Source organism: Hippoglossus hippoglossus, chromosome 2 (genome assembly GCF_009819705.1).
Source record: "Hippoglossus hippoglossus isolate fHipHip1 chromosome 2, fHipHip1.pri, whole genome shotgun sequence".
Classification (NCBI taxonomy): domain Eukaryota; kingdom Metazoa; phylum Chordata; class Actinopteri; order Pleuronectiformes; family Pleuronectidae; genus Hippoglossus; species Hippoglossus hippoglossus.
The window spans coordinates 4,524,650-4,550,863 of NC_047152.1; the positions used below are offsets into that span (position 1 = coordinate 4,524,650).

General features: G+C 43.7%; 1 protein-coding gene across 3 annotated transcripts in view; it reads left to right on the forward strand.

The window, feature by feature from the left end:
- LOC117776771 (neural cell adhesion molecule 2-like) overlaps positions 1-26,214 on the forward strand; it is a 245,745-nt gene that overhangs the window by 211,378 nt on the left and 8,153 nt on the right. Inside the window, exons 10-17 of one of the 3 annotated variants that reach the window (XM_034611053.1) lie at positions 1,323-1,510; positions 2,602-2,698; positions 3,722-3,895; positions 6,060-6,179; positions 7,085-7,206; positions 9,524-9,698; positions 23,172-23,379; positions 23,721-23,760. In XM_034611053.1, the coding sequence (XP_034466944.1) occupies positions 1,323-1,510; positions 2,602-2,698; positions 3,722-3,895; positions 6,060-6,179; positions 7,085-7,206; positions 9,524-9,698; positions 23,172-23,379; positions 23,721-23,760 (1,124 nt within the window). The remainder of the gene's footprint in view (positions 1-1,322; positions 1,511-2,601; positions 2,699-3,721; positions 3,896-6,059; positions 6,180-7,084; positions 7,207-9,523; positions 9,699-23,171; positions 23,380-23,720; positions 23,761-26,214) is intronic. The other 2 variants (XM_034611035.1, XM_034611043.1) reach the window with 2 other exon arrangements.

The window sequence follows — 26,214 nt, forward strand, 5'->3', positions numbered from 1 at the left end:
CTTAGCCTTTCACCCCTGAAGTTACAGCTCCCCTACTTCCCAGTGAGCACAACCATTCCTCAGTGCTGGTTGTTGGGGGACTATTTGGGACGGACTATCCCCTGCCTAATGAGCTCTGGAGCAGAGATCTCCATTTTGTCCTCGGAACGATCGTGCTCATTACGAGAGTGGGCTCTGCTTCGCCTGAACGAGACCGGAGACAGAAAAAAAATACATTTTCCGGGAGCAGCGTTTTCCACCTTGAAGCTCCGAGGAAGAACAAAGAGAGGGCAGACAAACAAACACATCCAGAGACACAGTGAAGGGTAAAAGGGAAAAAAAAGACTCCTGTGTCTCCGCTGTCATTTAGAAACCAATTTTCTCTTCCTCGGGCTGAGGTGACTTTTGGGTTCACGGATCCCCTTTAAAAAACGTTTTTTTTGCATAGCTCTTGAAAAGTTGACATGTTGGGGAAAAAAGTTAGATGGCATCCTCATAAAGAAATTGACAACAAATCTCACATGCATCCACCAACTGCCCAACCATAAGGCAAAGTCGCTGTCATTAAACTGTAAACAGTTGACAACTCGGTCTCCGACTGCAGAGAGACACAGGCTGTAAGTGTGTGTGTGTGTGTGTGTGTGTGTGTGTGTGTGTGTGTGTGTGTGTGTGTGTGTGTGTGTGTGTGTGTGTGTGTGTGTGTGTGTGTGTGTGCGTGCGTGCGTGCGTGCGGCGGGGCTGAGCCAGCCATCGCTACTGAACTAATGAACTCATTTACTAAGTCACTGCAGGCTGCAGGGGGATAACACGTCCTCGGCTGTGACAGAGAGCCGGGCATCAATCTCTTTAATGGAATCCTGCAAGCGAACATAAAACAACCATAATGCCTCTCCGACTGAGCCGGGCTGACTGGGCCGAGAGAAAATCCACACGACAGCTCGCCACTCCGATCGTCCATTACTGCCCTTCCTATTTGCCGGGGCAAATGAACTTCTGTTTGCATTTACTTTTATTCTTGCGGAGATGATCGTAATGGAGATCTCCCCTCCCTTCCCCCCAGCGTGAGGCGGCTTCAATTAAATTTTAGTTTCTCTTTTTAAAATTGCACGGAGAGTTTGGGAACTGTTAATGAAATGCTTTCTTTTTTCTCCTCCTTTTGAGGAATTTGCGGGTTGAGCCTCAGCGAGTTATTTTAATGTCTTTCATCATCCAACGCAGCTCCACCTTTGATTAGAGGGTTTAAATCTCTGCCACAAATTATATTTTTTTAAATGCAGGTCTTGTTTTAGCCCTAAAAGCTCCATTGCCATAAATGAAACATCTCTTTTTTCTTTATGCGGCAGATATACCAAAGTTCCTGACCAATCACACCATCTTCTACTCGTGGGAGGGGAACCCGGTGAACATCAGCTGTGACGTGATGTCCAACCCTCCCGCCACCATGCTGTGGAGGCGAGAACGCCTCACCATCTCCGCAGAGGCAACCACCAACACGCGGGTGCACAGCGCGGAGGGCAAGTCTGTGCTGGAGGTGGGTGCGCGCCCTGCGATCAAAGCTGAAACTGGGATATTGACCTGTTTACCAGCAAGTACAAAACATGAGAGAACGCTCGCAATACCTGATCGATCCGGTGACGGACAGAAAATTGATCGACGGCTACAAACCAGTTCCAGCTCCTAAATGAGGACGGGACGGGATGAGATTTGTCTTTATTGTCTCTCTCAGGAGTGAGAGAATGAAAGGAACACTGGCGTCGCAGCAGGGCACAGTTTCTCCACATGTTTGTACATTGATAATTTTCGTGAGTGAGTGAAAGAATTATTATTCTTTCTCTTTTAAACCACCTCAAAACCAATCAGAATAAATTTAAATTTAAAAACAGTAGGGTATTAAAACCGAGTATATAGATATAGAGAGTATATATACTCAGTTAGCACATTGTAACATTGCACTTGATAATATTGCAAAGTTTGGATATTATTACACTTAGTTAAGTTCTCTAATAGTATAATCAAGTTTGTTAAGAGTTTTTAAGGCCCGGAAGCAGTAAAAGGTGGTGATCTGGGTGAAATGAGTCACTTATGACACTAGGTCCTGTAAATTATGAGTTTCTATCCCCCATCATGTCGCACATTTGTCATTTGAGCTATTGTAAATGTAAAAAAAACTTGGATGGATGCAGCTTTAAGTGCATCAAACAAATCTCTATTTACCTGCATTGTATCAGATGGGAAGCAGAAATGTCCGATGCAGTTTTTCCCAATATCTCTTGGAGGAGGCACGGTGATGTCTGGGTTCTCTCCGCGTTCCTCCCGCATTTCAAAAACATGCCGATTGGGGTTCGATCGATCGAAGGCTCAGTGTGAATGGTTGTTTGTTTCCGTATGTTTCTCCTGGGATGTGCTGGTGAACTGTTCAGGGTCTTCCCCTCCTTCAGCTGGAATTAGGTCCAGCTCCCTGCAACGATTAATGTATAAGCAGTAGATGGATGGTATCTCTACACCTGGACAAATACAACTCTTTGCTGTCTCTCTCTGCTGAATGAATACACGTATGTAAGAGTTGTATTTTTGGAATTCATTAAATGATATTTCATTTAATTTCTTATTTTCTGGTTCTAGGTGACTCCGATGTCCGACAGGGACTTTGGCCGCTACAACTGCACGGCCAGGAACAACATCGGAGTTCGATACCAGGAGTTCATCCTGGCGCAGGCAGGTGGGTCTGCAGAGCTGCCACGGCTACCCCCCGCTCCTCTACCTGAGCGTAGTCAAGATTGTGCACAGTCAGGGACCCCAGACTTTTAGAAACACAGTAACTCTAACAGTCCGACTACTTCGTAACCCTCCACCTCTCTACTAATGGTAATAGCCTTATTTGCAATTCTCGGGAAGATAAATGTCACTACAACTCGCCAGCCCTATTCAGGCTAGCCTAATCTGAAACAGTGCCAGCTGATTTACCATACCCCTCGCTATTTTCTGAAGTACCCCCTAATTTACGGTAGCGCAGGCTAATACACAATAGTGCAGTCCAATTATCTTTAGTGCAGATTGAATTGCTCTGGCTAAGGACAAAAGTGGTGAGCAAAAAGCTGACCCGATATGTTGTCTTGCAGAAAACAATGTGTTTAGGAAGTTATTCTCTTTCAATTCTGCACACACACACACACACACAGAGGGAAACACACGCACACACACTCATGCCGCTGTTGAAGTTTGAACCAATAACAGAGACGTGCAGGGTAGATGATCTCAGGAGGAAGTTGAGCACTCGTCACTTTTTGAATAAGGCCACAAGCAAATGTGCGAACAACACACAGATGCTCTGAAAGGAAAAGAAAAAGTAGTTAACATGTTGGTTTAGCGGTGAAAAAGTCCAAGGACACGTGAGAGATGCAGCAGAGTGATGTACCTCCTCACCTCAAAATGAATATTTCTAACTGTGTGTTAAATTGCTTTCAGGGCCGAGAGTTATTACAGCAATAATGTCTCTCTTTAGTTTGATTACGCCGATGATGTAATAGGTGGGAGGCACAGGAAGTTCTGTCTGCTGCATTTACACTGCAGTAACTTAAGCTTTGTTTAAAAATACACTGGGTGGTATTGCAGTTTATCACAGTGCTGCCTTGCTTTGATTCATCCTAGGCTGTGATTTTCAAATTCGGGAATGGAACCCAAAATCAACAAGCGTGAATAATTCAACGTAAAAAACCCAAGTCACCCCCTCTTGTCGTTTCAGACGTGCCATCGAATCCGTACTCCGTGCGCCTCTCGGCCGTCTCCCAGCGGCTGGCGACCGTCACCTTCATGAAGCCCGACTCGCACGGCGGCGTGCCCATCAGCTACTACCTGGTGCAGTACAAGGAGACGGGCTCGCAGGAATGGAGGGACATAAAGTCGCACAGTGTTCAGAGTGAGTGGCGTTTGTTATTACTCTTAACATAAAGGTATAATCTTGATGTGAATACAAAAAAAAGCTAAACGCACACTCGACAACGTGTCTATTTCCAGCTCCGTTTAACCGCAGAGGTCAGATCGATAAGAAGCTTCCACGTGTTGCTCAGCCCATTTTCACGGGCAAAACCAATTCCCCTATGGTTGGCTATCGTAACAAAACCCCCGCTGTTATCCTCACGCGTACCAGCACCTTTTATCCTCGGGGTCAAGGATCCCATGAAGGGCTTCTGATTGGACGGTGTGAAGGGAGATGAGAGAGACAGATGGCGGGGACTGTGCACGGGAATTTGAAGAAGACAGTTTGATGACCCAAAATATTCCACCTGTATCACGATCATGATTTAATGTTTATCCGGACGTCCCCCTTTTAAATTAGGAATAGCCATTAAATCTGAAGAAATAAAACGATGTGGGTCATTTATTAAGAGACCTTAACGATAAAATGACGTCTAATTGACCCTAAAGTGAAGAGGTGGTTAAAAGCAGTGGTCAGTAGCAGTGATGGACAGATAAATTACCTACTTTCTGGCCCACGGAACATAAACTCACATCGTGGTATCAAATATAAGTCACTGTCGGAGACCTTATTAGATTTTTACAGTCCACTGGTCCCTAAATATATGTTCATTTTCTTGAACTGATGGTATAGTCCTGGTTTCATACCCTCCCCACTGACTTCCACTCAGCTCTGTGAGGCATTCAAATCTAATCGTTTTTCAGATCTTTAGCCCGAAAAAGTAGGACTGAAAAAGTTTGTAAAAGGTGAAATTGCTCAGAAAATGGGTCTCATTATCATATCATTATAGGGAAGGAGCGGTGATTTTCAAAAATGGAGGCAATGAGCTCTCTCTCCTGTTTAACATCACAATTCGTGGTATATGGTTTTTTTGCATGGCAGCAGTTATTGAAGAGCGTGTAAAAAATATAAGTATAAATAACCATCATTCTTTATGCTCTATGCTATTTAAGTGATTAATGATGAGTTCAGGGACCCGTCAGTGATCGGAACTTGTCACAAACCAATTCAAGAAATAAAAGTAATTAAAAATGGAAATAACATATTTTATTTTCGTACCGTTACATGCTCTTCATGTGTCTGGCTTAAACCATAATTTGAAGGCGCACACCCCTCTTCCTCCTCCTCCTTCTCCTCCTCCTCCTCCTCCTCCTCCTCCTCCTCTTCCTGTTATGCTTTTACGACTCCAAATTGTTTTTTCTGAGCCTGCCGGTGGAAAACTACACCATTAGGCAAAGGATGGATGGAAGGAAAATGGAAGCCAGAGGATGAATGCTCGGGTGATAAGCAGGTCTGACAAACCTGAGGGGCTTATCACTAATATCCCTCATTTCAGAGTCGATTACAATATGGCGGTGGCGGTGAGGTGAATACTAACAAGAAGCTACAGTAGCACGAAGAGTATAAATTAGAAATATACATCACATGTCGAAGAAAAATGAGGAACATGTGGAAAACAAAGGGAAGGAAACATCGGGGAAAGAACTAAATACACTTTAATTATATGTGTAATCTAGTTAAATGTGTTTTTTATTTAAGATTTAGACTAAAATATTAAAACTATGAGCCAGACTAATTACCAACCAGTCGAGGGCCGTCATATAATCATATGAGCCACTTCAGATACCTTCAGCAGAAAGTAATTCAATATAATGAGATGCCGGGACTCATTGCGTTTGAATGCTTTTGCCCAAATTGAAAGGCCTACTTATAGCCTGGAAAGTAACCTAGCACGCTGGCAAATTGCGGTATTTGTTTTCAGTTGTGGGACTAAAGAACTGCACAAGCACCTATTATCGTCCAAGTGTTTAATTTGTGCAGAACTGACAAAAACAACAACTTTCACTCAGGCTCATTATGCCGCCGAGACTCTGCCCGGCTCCTCTTGATGGTGAAGGTTATGTAAATAGACTCTTAACGACTTTACAATTTAAATAGGAATCTGTAATGTGGTCTGGTAATTAGATTTCCTGTGTTCTTCAATAATCAATGTAGTTTACAGGATGAATTCCACATATTGTACCTGTATTTCAATGTTGCTATTGGTCTAATATTCGGTATGATACACAGTGATCTTATCAGATTCATCTCTCTCTCTCTCCAGCGACAGTGGTGCTGACGGTGCTGGAGCCCAACACGACGTACGAGGTCCGAGTGGCGGCCGTCAACGGCAAAGGTCAGGGGGAGTTCAGCCACACGGAGACCTTCCAGACTCTGCCCATCCGTAAGTCTGACTCCCTCCTCTCCCCTGCTAGCCCACTGACTGAAACACCTACAAAATAAGAGCCTCTCATCTCCTCAGGATCCGATCAAATCTGATCCAAAGGCCACTTGACCATGAAATCCAGTCATAATCACTCTACTGCAATGGGTCCGTAGCCGTTAGACTGAATTAATTGTGAATTATTTGCACATTTCGGGAGTTGACAAATGATTATGTGCGGTAGATAGATGATAATAAATGTAACTTATTATAACGTTAGACAGTCAACACTATGGAAAGCTATGGAATCACGTTTTAATTAAAACGTCAGAAATATATTTACAAACATCGTGCAGAATCTTTTTTAAGCATCGACATCTTGGTAAAATGAGGCCTATTTGCCGTGTTGTGAAACTCCAGCGTGTTTATATCTGAGATGGTTACAACCTCATATTTCAGTGATATGAATCCAAATTATTGGGCCTGTCAAATTTGTGTCTTGATATAAAACTGCAGCTTTGAAAAAAAAAAAATTATTCACTGCCAGGGTTTTATGGTGAGCGTTTTATTTATTCTGGCAATCTGGCACCGCTGAGTTGCAGTAAATCCAGGCAAAGCCGTAGAAACGGTGTTTCCACCGGTGGATATTATGCAGCCGTGCAGCTACAGAGGATGAATGTAAAAAAAAAAGACCCAATTAGCAAAATACAGGGAATAATGAGAGCCTCCAGTCAACATTAGCTATAGTCCAGACAGTGGGAGTTGCCTTGTAATATGAATTTAATTCAGCTTGAAACCATCTCTGTCCTTGTTCTGCGTCATTATTTCATATCTCACATTCCCACCTGCTCTTTGGGAATGCACACACACACACATACATTTTTTTGGCATCTCATTCTGAAGCCCGCTTCGTTTGTGTCTCTCAGGGGAGCCAAGTCCGCCGGCGGTCCACGGGCAGAGGGGAATGGGCAAGGCCTACAGGCTGGGGCTGGTCAAGCAGGACGACGGAGGGATGCCCATCGTGGAGTATATCGTCAAGTACAAGACGGTGAGTAAACGTGGCGTCGGCAAATGTGTCGTCAGAAGTCCGACCATAACAATGTCTGAACTGGAATGGCACGCAGAAGAGCGCTTTCCTCCGCCAAAGCCCAACAACCCCATCAAACCAGCGCCTGGTCTGACGGTTCCAGATCCAAGTTCATGAGTAAAAATTATTAAAGATACACACAAACCGTTGATTCCCCTTCTGAATCCACATTGCCTCAGCTACACATTAGTGGTAGTTACAGGTTCCTTGCTCCTTGGTGGAGCTAATGACTCAAAGGCAAGAAAGTGAAAAGATGAGGAAAGAAAAAAGTTTCAGGAAGCAAAATAATGACTTGCAATATTCTATACGTCCATATATTTCTTCTCAAGTCATAAGAAATGACAGAAACCAACAATAAACTATGCTTATTACTACTCTCATTCTCTCTATCTATATTAATACGCAGCAGAAAAAAGACCACCCCCAAAAAATCACAGGCCAATAGTCCAAAGATTTACTTCCTATGTCCTTTCCTAAGCACTTTCCCTAAACCTCGACGGAAAAGGAAAGATGAGAAGGAGAACTCATAATGACGTAGGAAACCAGCCCCAGTGCTGCGAGGATCCGACCGCACTTACTCTGAACGACATTATCATTCAGCGGAGGGCGGCAGATGCTATGCAAGGAATTGTGGGTCGGCATTATCTCGTTTGCTTTTGCATGTGATTGTACGCTAAAGGAGATAAGAAAAGGAAGCACTGAAGCGCCTTTCATTAGCATTTATACAATGTGACCGGGTCTTATCGTGGCTGACGTACCTTCCCAAGCAAAAAACACTAATTGACCGCAGTCAATGTTTGCTCACAACTCCAGTTCCAAGCTGCTTTAAGAATTATTAAGTCTTTTTTTTTTTTTTTATTCAAAAATGTATGTGCTACTTATATATGTATTTATATTCTTTGACCTTTTTAATTTTATATTTTTTTGCTCTTTTAATTTAACTTATGGTATAATAATTGTTGGTGTGTTCACTGATTCACCGTTGCAAGAAAATAGATATTTTTAAAAGACTCATCAGGTTGAAAATTAAATCAAAATGATGTTAAGTCGAAAAAGGAGAATGAGATTTTGGAGAATGAATAAAGCCACTACTTGGTTTTTGCTTTTGTTTAACACAACAGAAACTCAGGATGTGACAATGGAAATCCAATTTTCTCCCAGTGTGTGTCTGTGTGTGTGTGTGTGTGTGTGACTCGCGGTTTTGATAGGTTCCCATTGATTGAGTTGAGTGGGTGCGTTGGCGGCAAAATGTCTAATGTTCTGCTCGAGAATCTCTATTTTTCAATCCTCACAATTCATGTTTTAAATGAGAGTACACATACACTGTCTGGATTCACTCATCCGTTTAAGTAGTCAGGGCTTTTTTGTGTGTGTAAAATAGCAAAATGCAGCTTAAACTCACAAGATAAGGCGGGCGAGCAGAATAGATGGCACTCGCACAAGAACTCTCCACAGGACTAAGTGGATTTCGGCTCGTCCAAATCTCCCATCTCCCCGATGCTAATGTGTCCAAGCAGGCATTTGTCTGTCTTGTTGAGGAAGTGACAGCGATTTAAAATAATACCGCCGCAGATGAAAACACGCCGCGGAGAAGGGGGTCAGGGAGTGCGCTGGCTTTCTGAATGCCAGCGCACAGGAAAAAGGTGCTTGCTTCACACCCCAGTAATCTTACGGCCTCGTTTGGCATCGGGAGCACACCCCCCCCCTTCGTGGCGGGGGCGCAGTCGGATGAACCCTGAAAAACCGACCACAGACCCATCATAGCTCCCTGACAATCCACACGAATGTTACATACATTTACGCCCCGGACCTTGACTTTTCTAAAAGCCCCGTTTGCACTCCCCGCTGTACTCAAAAGCAGCGGGGGCACGGTGCCAAGTAGGCAAGAATGTTAAGTGCACCGTGCTTTCAGGCTGCAGCTCTCAGCCTCACTTTCCAATCCTTTGTTTGCGATTGGTCTCAAGACGACGTGGGAGGAAGGAGGAAATGGAAGGATGAGGTAAAAAGGAGGAGGAGAAAAGACACAAAGGAATGGAAACGTATCAGAGAACTTTATGTGAACTTGATGAAAAACAGAGGATTTGTGTTTTTACCTCCTCAAGTGCATCTGTGACCAAATTTCTGATTGTAGTAACTTTCACAAGCCCCAGATAAAAAAAACCACACACTCTTTCTCTACAAATGTAATCAGTGCTCTACATTTCATTTAGCAGACCATCTTTCACATTCTCCTTTTGTTCTTTTTTTAACTCCACGCTCCTCTTTTCCCTCCCGTCAGGATAAAGAGGAGCAGTGGATGACCAAGCTCGTTCCCGGAGCGAACGATTTCGCGATGCTTCAGCCGCTGCAGTGGAACACGAGATATGAAGTGGAAATCACGGCGCGCAATGTCAAGGGCCTGTCGGAGCCGACCTTCTATCAGTTCTTCATGCCACAGAAGCCTGATATTACAGGTAAGAAAAAAGCACGATAAAGGCAAACCTTGTGTGTTTTGCGATTGGCCCTTTTTCTTTTAATATACACCCGCTGTTCTTTTTTGCTTGCCTACTTCTAGTTGGCATTGAAACGCCTTTTGAAAGCCCTCAGAGAACATTTGGGAACTTGTCGTGTTAAGCGGTGTGCTTAAGCCACTGGAAACAGTGACAGCGCTGGCGATAACAAAGGCAAGAGAGCAAGATGTTCCAGTCAAGATAAAGCGAAGGCCTGGAGCGCGGCAGGCCCCGTTGCCGCTGCACTTGCTGGACAAATGAGGCTGTTGTCAGTAGAGAAACTGGTGCCTGTTCCTCTCCTGCGGTGCCCCCCCACCCGTGACTGTTGACTGGCCTTTTAAATGTGAGAGACCAGAAGGAAGCACTTTCCTTAAAAGTGGTTTTATGTTGTAATATTCCATTGCAACTGCTATAAAGCGCACGTTGGAGCCGTATTCAGATGTGAAAACTGTAAAATGCCCCCAAAAGTGTGTGTTTGCCTTTTACTTATGAAGAAATCAGCAGGGGATTGTGCGGCTCAGACTCGTTCACTACAACAAGAAAATACTCTAGAACTAGAAGCTAGAACATGAAGTATACTTCAGGTGCGGAAATTACGTGATTTTTTGTTTTCAGCCAATAGACCCCGACATCGAACCTTATCATCGGAAGCCCTCGAATCTTGTCGCCTTTCCAAGTTTATCTTCGTCTGCCTCCTCGACGTCTGTGGCTCCTCTTTTTCCACCCTGAGATCTTTCTACTCTATTTGTAGTTTTTGATTTTCCGGTTTTGTGTCCATCACATTTTGAGAGTTCAGGACCATGGACAGCGATCAGTGAAAGGGTTGTAGCATTAGACTGGGACGGGGTTAGAGAACGGTGCAAAAATCACATTGAGTCAGTCGATTAGTTGATTAACAGACCATTATTTTGATATCAGATTAAACATTTGTGTCATTTATCAAGCAAAATTCAAAACTTTGATTCAAGGTTTTCAAGTGTCAGAATTTGTTGGTTTTATATCAATGTCAATTGGACATATTTTTTAGTTTTATACTTTTGGACAAACACAACAAGATGATACAAATGTGAGTTTAGGATCTGAGACCCTCTGATGTCAGTGTTGCAGTCTCACCACCGAGACTGGATTTGGAGGTGGACCAAGACTTGTCCTGTCCGCGCGTCCTTTCGGTGTTGATGTCCACACCAGGGATTCGTTCACACCTGTTCAAATAAACAGCACAAATGGTGCAATCACACCAGGGTTCGCTTCAAAGAAACCCAACAGACCCCGAGTGAAAATACCCCCGGGCTGTGGTTTTCTTCTTTAAAAAAAAAAAAATTCTTTCCCTCTCCTCTTTGCTTCTGTCGATTTATTCCGCGGTCCTCCCGCCGCGTTGCTTTGCAATTCTGCCGCAGAACGCAGCTCAGACGGAGTGTGTCTGCACGGTCCGTCGAGCTCTTTTCTCATTTGAAAGACCAACACATATAAACCAGCAAACAAACACAGCCCCTCCCTCTCCCCCCCCCCTCGCTCTTATGTCCCTCTACTGAGATTATGTGGTTCTGCCCCATGAAAAGTGTTTGCTTGTCGGTGTCGCCGCCGCTCGTTGTGGAGTCTTGTACTTTTTCCAGCCCCCGAAAACAAACAAATGCCTGGTTGTGCAGGGGAGTGTCTCATTACTCCAGTCCTCCAGGACATTTGGATTAACATGCATACACCCAAATGAACACGTGTGTGAGGAAATGCGAGCAGCGGACTTTGAAGTGTGCAGCACCGCCTGGCTTTGAAGCGAGAACACACACACAGTGTTGAAATAGACCTCACACTCACATAAAAAGGAAAAACAAAAATATCGGAGGGCTGCTTCAGTGTTGTTTTGCTCTCCTCTCCAAACCTGTTACTATATCCATTTGTGCTGTTTTGGATCGAGCAAGTGTTTGCCCCTGTCATTACTGCACTGGCTAAATGGCCTGTGAGAGTGTGGGCTGCTTTTCAAATAGAAAACAAGGCCGGGGAACAGCAAGCTCAAGGCAGGTCACTTCGATTGGCTGTCCTCTCTTGTTAGCGAAACAGCGGTGCATCGTGGGAAAGGGCCTGAGAGAGAGCAACCGGGGGGGGGGAGCGAGAGGGGAGAAATCACTTTGCACTCTACCGAGGTTGGCCAAACTTAAGATGGGTTTTCTACACTCGCACATTTTAGCCAAATAGTTGATGAGGTAGTTAATTAAAAGTTACAAATGTAATTTTAAAAAACTTTCATACATGCAATAATTCTGCTAAAACACAGTTTTCATTGTTAATGTGAAATTCATCATTTCCTTGTACCATAAACCACTCAACATCTGATTTTGGCAACATGATATCTAAAAGTGAACGAGTCTTTTGCATCTTTACTTTCCAACAGGTATGTTCAAAGTCTGACACTGTGGCCATCTTAGTTTACTTCCTTAGTTTGACTTAATTTCTGGACATTTATGAGGTCACGATTATCCGTTTTTATAAATAAGCTCTCTATTATTGAACAATGATCATTTAGAACACACCCAAAACATAGAAACGTGTGCCCTAGATTATTTGTGTCTGTAAACTCTAATAATAACCCTACCCATATTTAGTTTGAAGGCGATTAGATGAACGGTTCTTGAGATCTGTGAGCCACATCCATCCAGACAGAGATATCTTGATTTATTAGATGGATGTACAGGAACAGTTTTAAGTGACACAATTGCAGTAGTGACGTATTTGAAATTGCTTGGGGGGGGGAATGGCCTTTGGTTCCAAATGTGTAGAAGCACAACCCATAATCATAATAAAAATGGTCCAGAAAGGGGAAAACACATGTCTCCGCCCCTAATCTGTCCAGTTTGGGACATTTGGCCACACTTTCTCATCCACATCACATCGTGTGTCGTCTCTCGCTGTGCACCTGGGGAAGAGTCACTTGGCATGCAGGAGCCACCTCTGGCAGCCTTTAGCGGAGATGTCCCTGCAGCCGTCATGCTCTGCCTCCAGGAGGGACATTTGGTCTTGTGGCTGATGATCATACACTCTCCACCTCCAGGCAGGAAAAAAAAAAAAAAAAATCCTAAATGGGTTTGAGGAAAGGAGAGTAGCGGAGGAAAGAAAATGGAATCCTTTCTTGGATGGCCGGCATACTGGGCTTGTGATTGCGTGTGAATGGTTGAACTGGTGCATTGTCCTGTGCGATCACAAATGTCCTCGTGTTTCCTCCCGTCCGTTTCCTTTTGTTCTGCTTCGTGCAGTTGTCAGTGGAGGTCGTCTAAAAACAAAAGAAGACGCTCGGTGCAGAGTTGCCAAATCGGTCCTTACAACGCTAACAAGCTATCACTGGAGACTGCAGCACACTCCTCTCTGAGCTGTGTGTGTGAATCTGAAAGGTCCAAAGGAGCCGATGTGAGAAAACAGCAGGAGATCCTGTGTAAGATTCACCGCGTAGTTCTTAGTAAACATTCAAAAAATCCTACAACATGGCAATTCACTGTGTATACTAGTGGCCAGTGGGAGCAGTGGTAGTCACAACCTGAAATACCAGGTTGTGTTTCTACAATTCAGGTCTGAACTGCCCTTGCTCTTCACTAAGGAGATTTCCATTTTCCCCCAAATTGCAGCCTCTAGAGGAACAAAAATAAAACATACAGCATTAGGACAGTGTTAGCATTAGGACTCAAGGACCGACAGCTACTCTGGGAAATGGTAATCACAGAAGACGACCTTCTGGTAATACCACATATTGAAGTCCCCGAGTCTGAGATGAGGCTTTCACCAGCCTCTCTCAGCGATGCACCGTGGTTTATAACACTGTCTCCTGTTTGTAACACCACCACTCTTTCTCTCTCCTCTCCCCGTATATCTCTGCTTCCTCTGGTCCTCTCTCTCATCCAGACATTATTCTCTCCCTCTCCTCCTCTGTGTCGTTCTGTATCCACATCCAATTAAATCAATTCAAAATACTCCATTTTACTGTATATGTCAATGCAGTTGAAGAAATCAAGTTGGGCTATTTTACACAACTTAAATCAGCTATTGATGAGCCAGCTTTTAAGCAGAACTAGAGGCTGTATTCAATATTTTAGGGGTTTGAACATCAGATATCATTTTTGGCATGATGCTTCGTGCATTTATATTTAAATGAGAATAGGCAAACTCTTAATTTTGGCTCGTATGTTCAGAAAATGGAAGTATTTTCTGAATAATTAGTAATTTGACTGCAAATTCAGTAAAAGCAACGTGAATTTTGTGGTTTGGAGCTCTGAAAATGTGTCTCAGATTGGACAAAAGGATTTAATGGAAAAAGAAACTTAGAATATGTTAAAAAATAATGAATATGCTGCTTTTTTAGGGGATAAAAAGTCAATAAGGGAGTAAACAGAGTGCAGAAATCTGTCGTGCGTCACTGGAGAAACAGGAGGATTTTCACAATCTGTCTCATATGAACCCAAATCACCAGAGAGCCGCTCCGTCTCAAACTTGGTCTCTCAACTTCTCTCTGTCTCACTCGGCCGATACCAGTCCCACACCAATTTACAGCTTAATAACCCCAGTCCGTGTTTACTGCATTTTCATTAAGCCGAGCCGTCAATCTCGATGTTTCCCCCGCCGTCGCGTGTTCATTTATTTATATAATCTCGGAAAAGTGGTGCAGGTTAAACAGAGAAATGACTCTGTGTTCACATTTTCTGCTACGCTGGGTCAAATTGGATATTGAAGAAGTCTGGTCAGTGTTAACTCCATCAACAATATTAAATGTGAAATATCTGTCAGTCCCAATTGTGGACTATCTTTCCAATTCACTGCCTCCTTTTTTTTTTTTTCTTGATGAAAAAACATCCCCTTGTTTTTTTTTCTCCCTGGCTCAGGAAATATGTTCACATACAGTAGACGCCGTCGACAGTAACTCTCCTCAATCCTCAATCTATGCATTATGCATCTGCAGGGTATTGACTTGGCGCTTTTCTGTTTTCTTTCCCCCTCCTTTTTTTTTTGCGTCCTACTTTACTTCGTGCTGCATAACCTTCTCACCCTCCTGCTCACGGAGAATCCTGAAAGAAAAACGCCATTGATTGAACACTGCCCCTCCAATTGACTTCCTCCCCCTCCCTTCCAGCCGCTTTTCTTTCCGAATCAGAGTTTACTCTTCACCTCTTAACTGTCCCTCTGACTCTCCTCATTACGACAATGTGCCTCCAACACCAGCTCTTTTCGCCCCTTTTAAACTTTTTTTTGTGTCACTCCACCACAATGCTCCGTTGACAAAAATACAATTTGGTCTTGTGTCGTTGTTTCAGCCTGACACGTTGGGACAGAACTGCAGGAGAACATGGCCCCTATTGGCTATAGATTTATTATGTTGTATTCTTATAACCCCTATACAATTATATAACTAATCTAATTCATATTTGATGTGGAGAAACTCACAAAATGTATCTTTAAGAAAAAAGGACAGAGTGTTTTATTGCCAATGACGTCATGTTTTATAGTATCCAGAGCCAATCACTGCAAACCTGATGGGGAAAATATCTTATTTCTCAAAAACCAAACATGACACAACTGAAATGATACCAGTAAATCAAACTCTTGTAATGTGTTCTTTAAATCATCAAGGATAAATGTGTGTTTTATAAGTGTAACCTCTAACAACTGCATGGTGTCTCATTTGTTATGTTTCATATCTAAAAACCTTAATTTTGAATTGTCGTCAAGAAGAAAATGTATTTATTTATGTGAGTGCCCTAATTAAGTGAATGTAGTATCAAAACAGAGGAATCCAATTATCCTGAATGCCAGAAGTTAGATATCTTAATATTTACTTAGTATTAAACTAAGTAAAATTCAGTTGAAAAAGTGTTTTATTACGGCGTCGTAGTTTTAGTTAATTAAAAGTCCTCAGCCTCTTTGGAGGCCCCACGCCTGCCATAGGACTGTGTGTGGTATTTCTTGTGTTGGTCTTTGTTATGACTGCTGTATTTTTCTTGGCCCGCTCCTCTTCCCCTGCTTCCAGTCATGCGCCATAAAAAGCCGTGATTGAAACCGGCGAGATGGATTTGGTTTCCAATAATCTCATCAAAGCAGTTGAAGGAATAATCTGGAATGGCCTCTCTCTCTCTCTCTCCATCTCTCTCTCTCTCTCTCTCTCTCTCTCTCTCTCTCTCTCTCTCTCTCTCTCTCTCCAGTCCTGCGAGCTTTTCCTGGAAGTGTTGCCAGCAAATCAAAACGGGAAAAGCACTTCTTTTTTTTTTAACCTGTCCATTGCAGTAATTGATCTTCTCATCAATTTCCAAAGTGAAAGTCGTTATTTTAAAGCGGCGTCAGGAAAAAGACGCATGGCAATCAAGTCTGATGTGCAGGGACTTACTATATACAAGGGTACTTACCTGAAGTAAAACTTTTTCGTGTTATTATTGTGACTCGGAATATATTTAATGAATTTTTCAACAGCTTGTGTTGAATATATTCCCCTCAGACCATAACGTTCAGTTAAATATAACCAATAGTGGCACTCGCAGCTTAGTATGCAGCTTTACAAACAGAGACTCTGAGGTTAAAAAGAGCCTGACAGTAAAGCTTCAGTTAAATTCTGCTTTCTGAGGCCGGTAAACAGGCTTTGATGTCCCTGCTCTTTAAGAATCCCTTTTATTCCAGATGCAAAAAGGAGGGAGCTTTGTTGAATGCCATCCGTTGAAGTACCGCTGGTCCCTGGGAAACTGGCACACCACATACAAATAAAGGCAGAAAGGATGCTGAAATGATGCAAGTGATAGATTGAAGCTGAAAATAACGGACTGAAGATGACATTACCGTCAACAAAAAAAACCTCTTGAGGCGTTCGAGCAAGCTGGGGGCGCCGCGATTAAATATCATTTCAATCCGAAAAAAACCTACATTTGTTTGACTCGCGTCGATCCTGTATCGCTCACCAGAGTAAACACTGGAGTCCTTAACAATACAACACAAGATCAGTCCTGGTGTTTACACGGTTACCCGCTCATTTATTCATCGAACAGAGATAATCCTGTCGAGATGAAAGGCTCGTGTTTGCGCGAATGCCTTTTTTCACATCAGACAATATCACTGTCAGCGATGTAAATATTTCAGCACGGGCAAGACGAGCGCGGAAACGGACGTCCTGCTGAGACGGAAGGAGATGGAACACCGGCACGGAACAAAACCTGCTCGTGTCATCTCTCGTCCTATAGATAATACTTAACACCGACTGTACTGGTTATTCTGAGGGAAAATATTACATACCTATATACCCTACTGTACATATGTATACTTGACATATGTGTATTTTTATGTACTTTAGTGACGAGTCTGTGGGGATTGAGTGGTGACACCTTGTTGAACATCGGCTTTTTGCCAGAGCGCAGTTAAGAATCAACACTGCACTGTTGCGTTTGACTGCTTGAAAGTCAAGTGGAAGTGAATAATTAATTCAAATGACACTTAATGAAATAATAAAAGCCTTTCAAACTTTCTCTCTCTTCACGACATTGTTAACTGAATCTGTCGTAAAAAAGAAAACGTGTGTTTCTTTCTTTTCCGTCGCGTAAGGTCAACTGTCAAGGCCTTTGGTTGAAGTGTTTTGTGCCTCGTTTTCATTGTTTGGCCTCGATCCATCAATCTTTACTCGTTTTAACAGCTAACAGTTCTCCAACTTCAAACTTTTAAGTTGTCGAGTGCAGCGCGTGCATTTCAATCCGTGTCTTTTCATTGGTTAAACTCAAATTTCCACTACAAAGATGAAGGCAGTGGCCCGTAGAGTTACCCCCGGAACGAGTTGTAACCTCAGACAACAGCAATTACGTTTGAGTCGATCACATTTCTTCGCAGTCCTTTGGGGTTGGTTGTTAAGGATGTCATATTCTTCCAAGTTAAAAAGTAATTTCCCGTGGTTTTTCATTTCCTCGTCGCCGGCTCTCGAGTGCACTTGAGTCGCACCAGAGCTGGAACGCTTCCTGCTCGGAAACGAAACAGAAAGGAAGGACTCATCTCCCTACTTCAAACTAGGCGGGATTTAATGATTATCTTTAATTCTCCGAGGGGCCTCCTCAGACAACCACCCTTCTCTACTCTCCTCATCACATCCCGAAGCGAGCACTTTGGAAGAATCCTCGCTAACATCCACAAATTATTATGTTTATCCCCCCCACACACACACACACAGATTAGCACCTGCTACCTTCCCCGATCGGCGAGCGCCCCGTTTGGTCATCATTAATCGAGCGACTTCCCCTCACATCCAGTGGAGGGACAGTCCATCACCGCTCGGGCCCTAATGAGTTTGTGCGATGTGTATGAATGGCTTCAGGTGCCACACAAGCAGCTGATGTCCGGCGATTGAGTAATCGCGCTAATGGGCCCATATATCAACAAGTAATCAGAAGACGTCAGCAAAAGGGTTAATAGAGCAGGGAAATAAGAATTAATGATGGCTGTGTTTCAGGGATTTGAGAATTTGCGAAGTCACAGAAGAAATGTTTTTTCTTAAGGAGGAAGTGAGAACACGTTAGCTATGAAAGTTACTTACTTAGTTTAAAGTTGTCTTTTTAGACATGTCATCTGGAAAATGCCCCCAAAATTTCGGTCTGGACATTTTCTGGTGTCCCCATCACCAAAAGTTCTCGGATCCTGCTCCTCTTTTTCATTCTGAAATATTTGTATTCTTCCTGTTTGCGTGTCAGAAACATCATGAACCCGCCCACACGCTCACTGTTAAGTTTTCCGTCTGTATTCCCTCTCTAACATATTCCAGACATTTTTATTGGTGGGGCTGGCAGGAAAAAGTTCTGGAGAATGTCCTGAGCGATTCAAGTACACACTATATCCTGTTCAAAGGATTTTGTTTTCATGATTTGCTCACCACTCATTTGTCTGTGTTAATTATATTTTTACGTTTTATATTGTTAATTAAAGGCTGGTTTCTTAGAAAAAAGAGAAAATAAGGAGATTAAATGTTTTTCTGGCGTGAATTCAAATCTAAATCGAACACACACTTTGTTAAAAAAGACTTTTAGACGTTAACAAACCTCCTTAACCCCCACGTCAGTCTGTCCTGCCAGCTTTGTCCGTCGCCAGACTGTAATTCTCAACAAAAAGTCAATGTTATCATTGTCCTCGGTCCAGAATACAGAGGCACAGCCTGTGCCAAGCGCTGCGGCGTTGGGCCTGTCACTGGCTGTTTTCTGCTAGATTGACCTCCAGCAGGAGAGCGTGAAATGGGGAATGATGCTGTAGCGTGGACAGTTTTATAGATGCAGGAGGACAGCGGAGTCAAAGTATCGCCGCAGAGGACGCGGACCCCGTCGCGCCGCTCTCCCGGAACAATGGAGATGCACTCGCTGCCTCTGTGGACGTGCTTCATAATGAGACAAAGGGCAGGCGTTTGGACAGGACAATTAATAAAGTAAAGGGGAGCACAAAACATGGACTTTGGGAGCTTTTGACAAGTTGTAAAAAAAAAAAAAAAATAAGCCAGACACCCATGCCAGAATAGAGTATTTTTCTCCCGGTGTCTGAATTGTGGGACCAGCAGCGTGTCAATCTCTCGCTGTATCACATTTGAAAAGGCCAAACGCTGCCTCTTCACACATTCTGTCTGAAGGTTCAGACCGGAGCACTGACGAGCAGGCTGGGCTGTCGGCCTCGGTTTAATCAGAACTAAGTAACTTTCTCACTCGCCGACCCGACAACTTAGCACGTGACGTGAAACAAAAGAAACCAGAGTCACACCATCCCTTTAATGTCTGTTTGCAAAAGGACAAGTATTATGGCAGTAATGGCCAAAATGATGTCTTCCCCTTGATTAGCCTGTAAAATGCGTAGAACTAAATTATTTTCTGATACACTTATATTTCAATTAGAAATATTATTTGTGTAGCTCCAAATCCCAATGGATGGATGGATGGATGGATGGATGGATGGATGGATGGATGAGCCATTGGTGTGTTACTGAAAGTTTGCAAGTTTGAATTTCTATGCAGTCAAGAGGAAGTTGCAGTTTTCTAAATGAAAACAAGCCTTTAAATATATAAAGAACGTTTTATTATTGAAAAAATATATATATACAGTATATTTACTCTCAGCTGCACGCAGCTTTGTCCCTTGGATCCCCGCAGGCCGTTTATCACTGCGACCTGAGGGGAAACAGTTCCCGCCTCTCGCGGGCGATGATTCAGTCCAACCGGAGCGCGGCGTCGCCCTCTATTCTCTGTAAGACCCTCCCATATAAATGACCTCATTACTTCTCCTTACTCCTCCGTCATAAATCAACAGCAGCCACAGGTAACCAATGCGAATATCTGCTCGGGGGGAAAAAAAAGCATATTTATTGTGCTTTAGCTCTTACATCAAGTTATTATGCATATTCTTCCCCTATATTGTGCTTTTGTTCTGCTCGCATTATAGAGTATTAGTTGCTGGGAGGCGTCTTGGCTGCGCACTTGAAAGCAGTTGTGACCACACACTTGTTTATTCCATTTAAAAGTTAAGCCGCTTTTCTTCGCCTAAATACCTTCTGCAGAGATCTGAGCTATTGTCGGAAGCTGGTGCGGCTTCTTGTTTCCAACTCACAGAGCAAAAACTCTTTTCTTCTTTTTTTTTAATTTTTTATACATCCTCTGTTTATCTTTGACAAGTGTATCAGTGCAACCTCGAACTGTCAAGCTGCTGAGTGATTCGCGTTTATCGCTCCGAATTCTGATGTTTGCAGATGTCAGTCTTTCAGGATATTTGCAGGCTTCCCTTTAAAAAATGACACTTAAGTAAAATCTCTGTCTGAGGAAATGTGAATCTCGAAAACGTGGCACGATGACAAATGACAAAGATGTTTTGGATTCGTGAAAACGTCGTGGTGCACTCGATGTTTGACTAGCGCTTCATTCTTTGCGGTGTCAGAAATGTATAACGTCGACAAGGGCTTTTTGTGATGTACAAATGTAAACAGTGTGAACAGTGTAAACGATGAGAAAGAAGCAACGTATGGCCCAAAGAAGGGATTAGTATGCTTTCTCTCGTCTGAAGTGTGCAAAGGCTTCGGGGGGTGGGGGGGCTGGAGAGGGGGTGCTGATTACCAATCCGGAATCTGTGGCTTCAGCAGCTAAATTAACTCAGATCAACCTTCAAAAAGGTGCGATTCAAACCAGGAGCCCGTGGCGGTGAGAACAAATATTGATCCGGTCTGCACGTTTCAAATCCCATATCCTCGGAATTCAGGACGAGAAACGCAAAGTGTTTTTAATTAGAGCTCCTTTCTGCCACGAGGTTCTCTCCCCCCGTCTGACTTTCTGCTCGTCTCCCCTTTGACTCGCCGCCAGTCTCCATTGTCTGCAGCCTCAGCTTGAAGTCGAGAACAAAGTCGCCAACATGAGTCATTTGGTTTGTGTGACACGCTGTGACAACTTCCAGTGCGGCGCAGGAGTGTTTGGAAGCTTCGCTCCTCTTTGTGCCGTTATTGGCTCGGAGCTCCTGCACGCTGGATTTGAAATGAAACAGCGGCTTTGTGGTTAAAGTGTTGACTCTTGGCTCATTTTCCAGGGAGTTTTCAGGCAGAGTACAGAGACAGTGCAGTATTAGCACTGCAGCAAAAGGAGGGGAACTGTTTTTTTTAACACATATAATTTCAGTGTGTATATATGTGTAAATGATAAACAGCCTGTATTTATATAGCACTTTTGTAGTATTGATGACCACTCAAAGTGCTTTATGGCATTCACACACATATTCTTAAAAGACTGGGATCAAACCGCCGACCTTCTGGATGATCCGTTCTACCCCCTGAGCCATTGTAGAATCCTGTAGAATCCTGAAGCCTTATTTTAAAACAGTGTAAAGTTTATCAAAGTATAATGAGGATTATATCAATTCTATTATTACCAGATGATTTACATTCTAGCCGTGCTCTGTAGATGCATGTAAATGTACCTTCATCTCAAATATGCGTGTTTAGATTCCCATGTGGAGATACTGACTGAATACTGGCTACATCTGCTGCATTCAGCTCACATTCCCTTTGTTTTGCTGCACAGGAGAGAGAAAGCCATGCCAGCGTTCCCTCCTTGCTCTCCGGGGGCTTTTCTTTAAACTCAGAGGTGCCAGACTCCGGCGCTCGGCCGTCTACGGGTGCTTACACCTTCATATCATTGTCTGATTCCCCCTTTAAACTCTACTAGGCTGCTGAACGCCCATGTGAGGGTACTCTTAAGTAGAAAGGTTCATTCATCCTCACTTTCCCATCGCTGATTACTCCTGGCAAGGTCAGACCTCCGGCTGTCACCACTGATCCGACAGTGGTTGTTCAGTTTGCTCAACCTCAGGATCACTTCGGGGCGCCGCTCGATTCAGCCATGCCCACCGGGATCCTCTCTCTTAAGCGAGGCGCCTTTCTTTTCTCGTTACGTTAAATTGAACGCGGGCCCTGCCGCTCGTTTTCCTGACCGAGCCGAGGGAGCAGTGTGCCGGACCCACCGGGAGATTTCAACTTTCAGATGGAAATACTCGGCTTCCCACGTGAATCTGCTTGAGCACTGCGAGCCACAGAATGCGAGGCGCCCGGTGGACACGGAGGCGAAAGCAGGAGCGTGGATCTGCTGATGCTTGCTTCCCTGAGCTGCAGTTTAGTGCAGCGTTGCCGAGCGGTGTGCGTGAACTCCTCCACCTGTGGAGCTCGTTGTTGACAGTCGGGCTCATGATAGATACGGTATGTGCAGAGCCTGAGGTGCAAGAATGGATGAAAGAAATATGTTTGCTGCTGTAGTTTCAGGCAAAAGGTTCATATATCAGCTCTTAAACAGATAGGAAGCTGCAAGTCATCTCATATTGAAGATAATTCACGAGGTAAAACCTTTTCCACTTGTTTCCAGGCACCCCAGATCTCCTTTATTTCAGCCTTTAAAACTTTTCCCCTATATTTACTCTGTATAAAAAAGAACTCTAAGTCTGAAATTGATTTGTTTTGGAGGAAATTTGGTGGATCCAAAGTAATAATTGAGAGTCTCCACTGAGGGCTGTGTGGAGTCGAGGCGTTAGTGGATTAGGACTTATCTACGTGTTGGAAACTCTCCAGCCGGCTCCGGAGGACTTCTTTGACCTTCGAGTGGTTCTGAAAGTATAACCACGGTTAAAAAGTTTTTTCCGGGCGCGAGTCTGCTCTTGTTTGGTTCAGCTTTGTGGTTTCCTGGTCTCACACTCTCAGTACTGCTACACCTTCCGTGTTTGGATGTATGTGGGGAGGCTGACCTTCACTGGCAGGTCAGATATATCCTGAGCAAGCGAACACGTCCTTGAGCCGGCTAATGAATCCCGGCTCTATTGATGCTGCTCCTCACCTGACCCTGTGTGTGTGTCTTAGAGAACAAGTGCATGAATCAAAATTGCTAACAGTGTTTTTCTCTGTGTTGGGCGTCTGTTTGTCTGCGTGTGTGTGTTTCACTGCCTTAGCAGAATCCCTGTTCAGCGGCCTGGGCCTGGGGGCGGTGGTGGGCCTTGGCTTCGGCGCGCTCCTGCTGCTGCTCGTGCTGGTGGACGTCAGCTGCTTCTTCTTGCGTCACTGCGGCCTGCTGATGTGCATCACTCGCACGCTGTGCAGCAAGAAAACAGCCACCAGCGGCAAGGGCAAAGACATGGAGGAGGGCAAGGCTGCCTACCTGTGAGTTATTCTTTTCTTTATTTCACGGGAACTTTTAACTCCTTCTTTTCCCAGTCATAAGATCATTCATGCTTGCAGATGGTGCATCTGCTGTGGGTGTATGTTACATTGGCTAAAGTTTTGTTTCAGTTTTTTTTGGCTGTATAACTGTGCAACAATGAATTATAAAACTCTAATGGATAAAGAGAAATTTAAACATATTTCAAGATTTTAGTTCCAAATGTTATATCAGCAGTTTGGGCAGAAAAGTCTCACCTTTCAAATATTTACCGATAGCGCGGTGAAAGTCTTCATTTTACTGCAAATGAGAAAAGGAGTTTTCTTTTTACCATTTACCATAGGTACAGCTACAACAGCCGCCCAACCACCTTTTCAACCACAGTATGTCTCTGATTATGTCTTATTCACTAACATCAGTGCTTTCCATCCACTGTGCCGTGAGTTCACCGTCTTTTGCATGCATAGCGTGTACGTGCACATCCATGATGTAAGAAGTGTACCCATGTTTGTAATTCACATCACGTGCCGTCTTGGTCTCTGTGTGTCCACCTCTATGATCATATAATGTGTGCATGCAAATATTGTGAGTGGCCCCACTGGAGTGTGTGGATGTTTTCTGTGAGCAAACACATAATTTATCTTAATTCCTCTCATGCAGTGAAAATCACAATCCAAATCAGTTTTCAGATTCAGCCCCGGTACTTCAGTAAAGGTTTGTGAGACGGCCATTTTTGTTTCCAAAGCCGTCAGTGTGCCAGACGAGTGTAGGGGCAGCAGAGAGAGGGCGAAGAGGAAGGGAAGAAGAGGAGGAGGAGGAGGAGGAAGGAGGAGGAAGGAGAGCGGAGGGGAGGAGGGGGTTGACTCTTGCTGAGTCACTAAGCTCACAGAGCTGGAGGGCTGAGTGACTGCCTGATCACACAGCATGCGCAATCTGTCTCTGCTTCATGTTAGAGCTGCCACGGTAGCAGCAACTCACACAGGCATTTACAGTCTCCATGTTGCAGCTACAACCTCCTCATGGCTCTGAGACCCGGTCGTTTATCACAGTGGCATCACCGACACAAAGCGCAGACATGTAGTGTTACCATGTAGTATTATTCTGGAGTTTACATAAAGTGAAGCAGAACAGGGCAAAATGCTCCCGACAGGAAGAGGTAGGAGGTCGAGATTTCTTATTATCAGGGTTTTATCCATCATTCTGATTGTTTACGACTTCTCTCCTGTTGCTTGACGCAGGAACGTGGTACAAATTTCATTTCATTATTATTTCTGGCCTTTTTGCACATGACATGCAAGGGCCACCATGCTGACGCAAACCAGGCATGTTGCAGCACATGGTCGGCAACCTTAACCTTTGTCATGCACAACAAGAGAAGAAAGTGACGTGAGTGTATTTGACGTTTAGACCCCTCGTGATGTAATCAAGGTTGAAAGGGGTTGTGGCTGCATCTTATAGGAAACCCCTCCTCCCAGGGTCTAGACGCTAGTGGTGGTTGATGGAATCTAGAAGAAGTAAAGTATCTGATGAGATAAGAAGAAGAATTTACAAAAATTAAAGGGATACTATTGTTGTCCTTCCTTGAAGTTTAGGGACTGACAAGAGACACCATTTTAAAATATCTTAAAGATGATGCAGCTTAGGCCAAGATATGCAAACTTGTACAAATTTCTAATATGGATCCATGTCCAGAAACACCCCCTCCGACATTTCCCATAATGTAAATCAATGTCCTGAGTTTTAAATGTTCTAGTTCACCTTTTGTTTGTAGACAAAAGATTATGAACAGAGAAGCAGATAAATAAAGAAAATTATAGCACAGCCTAAACATCATGGACAAATCTTTTATCAAAATACTGTGCACCGAAAAATGTCACATTGCTACAGTATATTTTTTTCTAAAATGAATGTTGCACACTCTGTATCCCCACATCTCTGCAGACTAACTGGTTTCAGAGCTGCAGGGAATGATTACTGCAAAAATAAGTTCCCCCGTTGTATAGTAACTGAATTCCTCTGCGAAACTACAGTGACAGTGAGGCGACGCAGTCGTCTGCTGTACACTGAGTCACAGCACTAAGTAGGTGGAATGATATAACGCCTGAGATAATACAAAGCTCAAACAGTCCCACTGCGTGTGCGAGACTTCAGTCGTGTGACTCTGAGGGGGCGGAGGTGTACTGCGTCGAGAGGCCCAGCAAACCATGCTCTTACAGCGATGGTCTCGTCTGGCAGAGAGGATGACCTTCACCCTTTATTTCCCACAGCATGAAACCCAGTTAACAAGAAGAAAATAACAAAACTACGTGACTTCACAGTTCCAGAGAACATTGTCTTCTCACTTTGATGCTAATAATAGCAACAGCACCAGATAAAGGGAGTTTTTTGCTCTGTTTTCCCACAGCATCAAATGGGCGTAGCTATAACAAGCATTCGAGACATTATTCATCGGAATAATTGGCCCAAAAAATCGCACACATCATGCGCATTTCAAATTGGTTGTTCTCCAATCTGCAATTTGTTCTTTAGACACAAAAACTGTATATGAAGATGGACGACGCATGTCAGCTTCCTACGGCTGTGCAAAAATGGAGCTAAAATATCCTGGATACATGTGCCGCCATCTTTTATCAAATAACAAATAACAAAACAATAAGATATGATATGAACTACATAAGTAACAGAAACCAGTCTTTGAGAAAAACTCATCTGACGGGACTTTCACTTGTTTGATTGGCCCATGTCCCGTCTGATAACTTGGAGGAGGTCGGGTTTATGACATGTACTGCCGCCAGCCACCAGGGGGTGATCAAGATGATGTGGCTTCAATTTCGGGG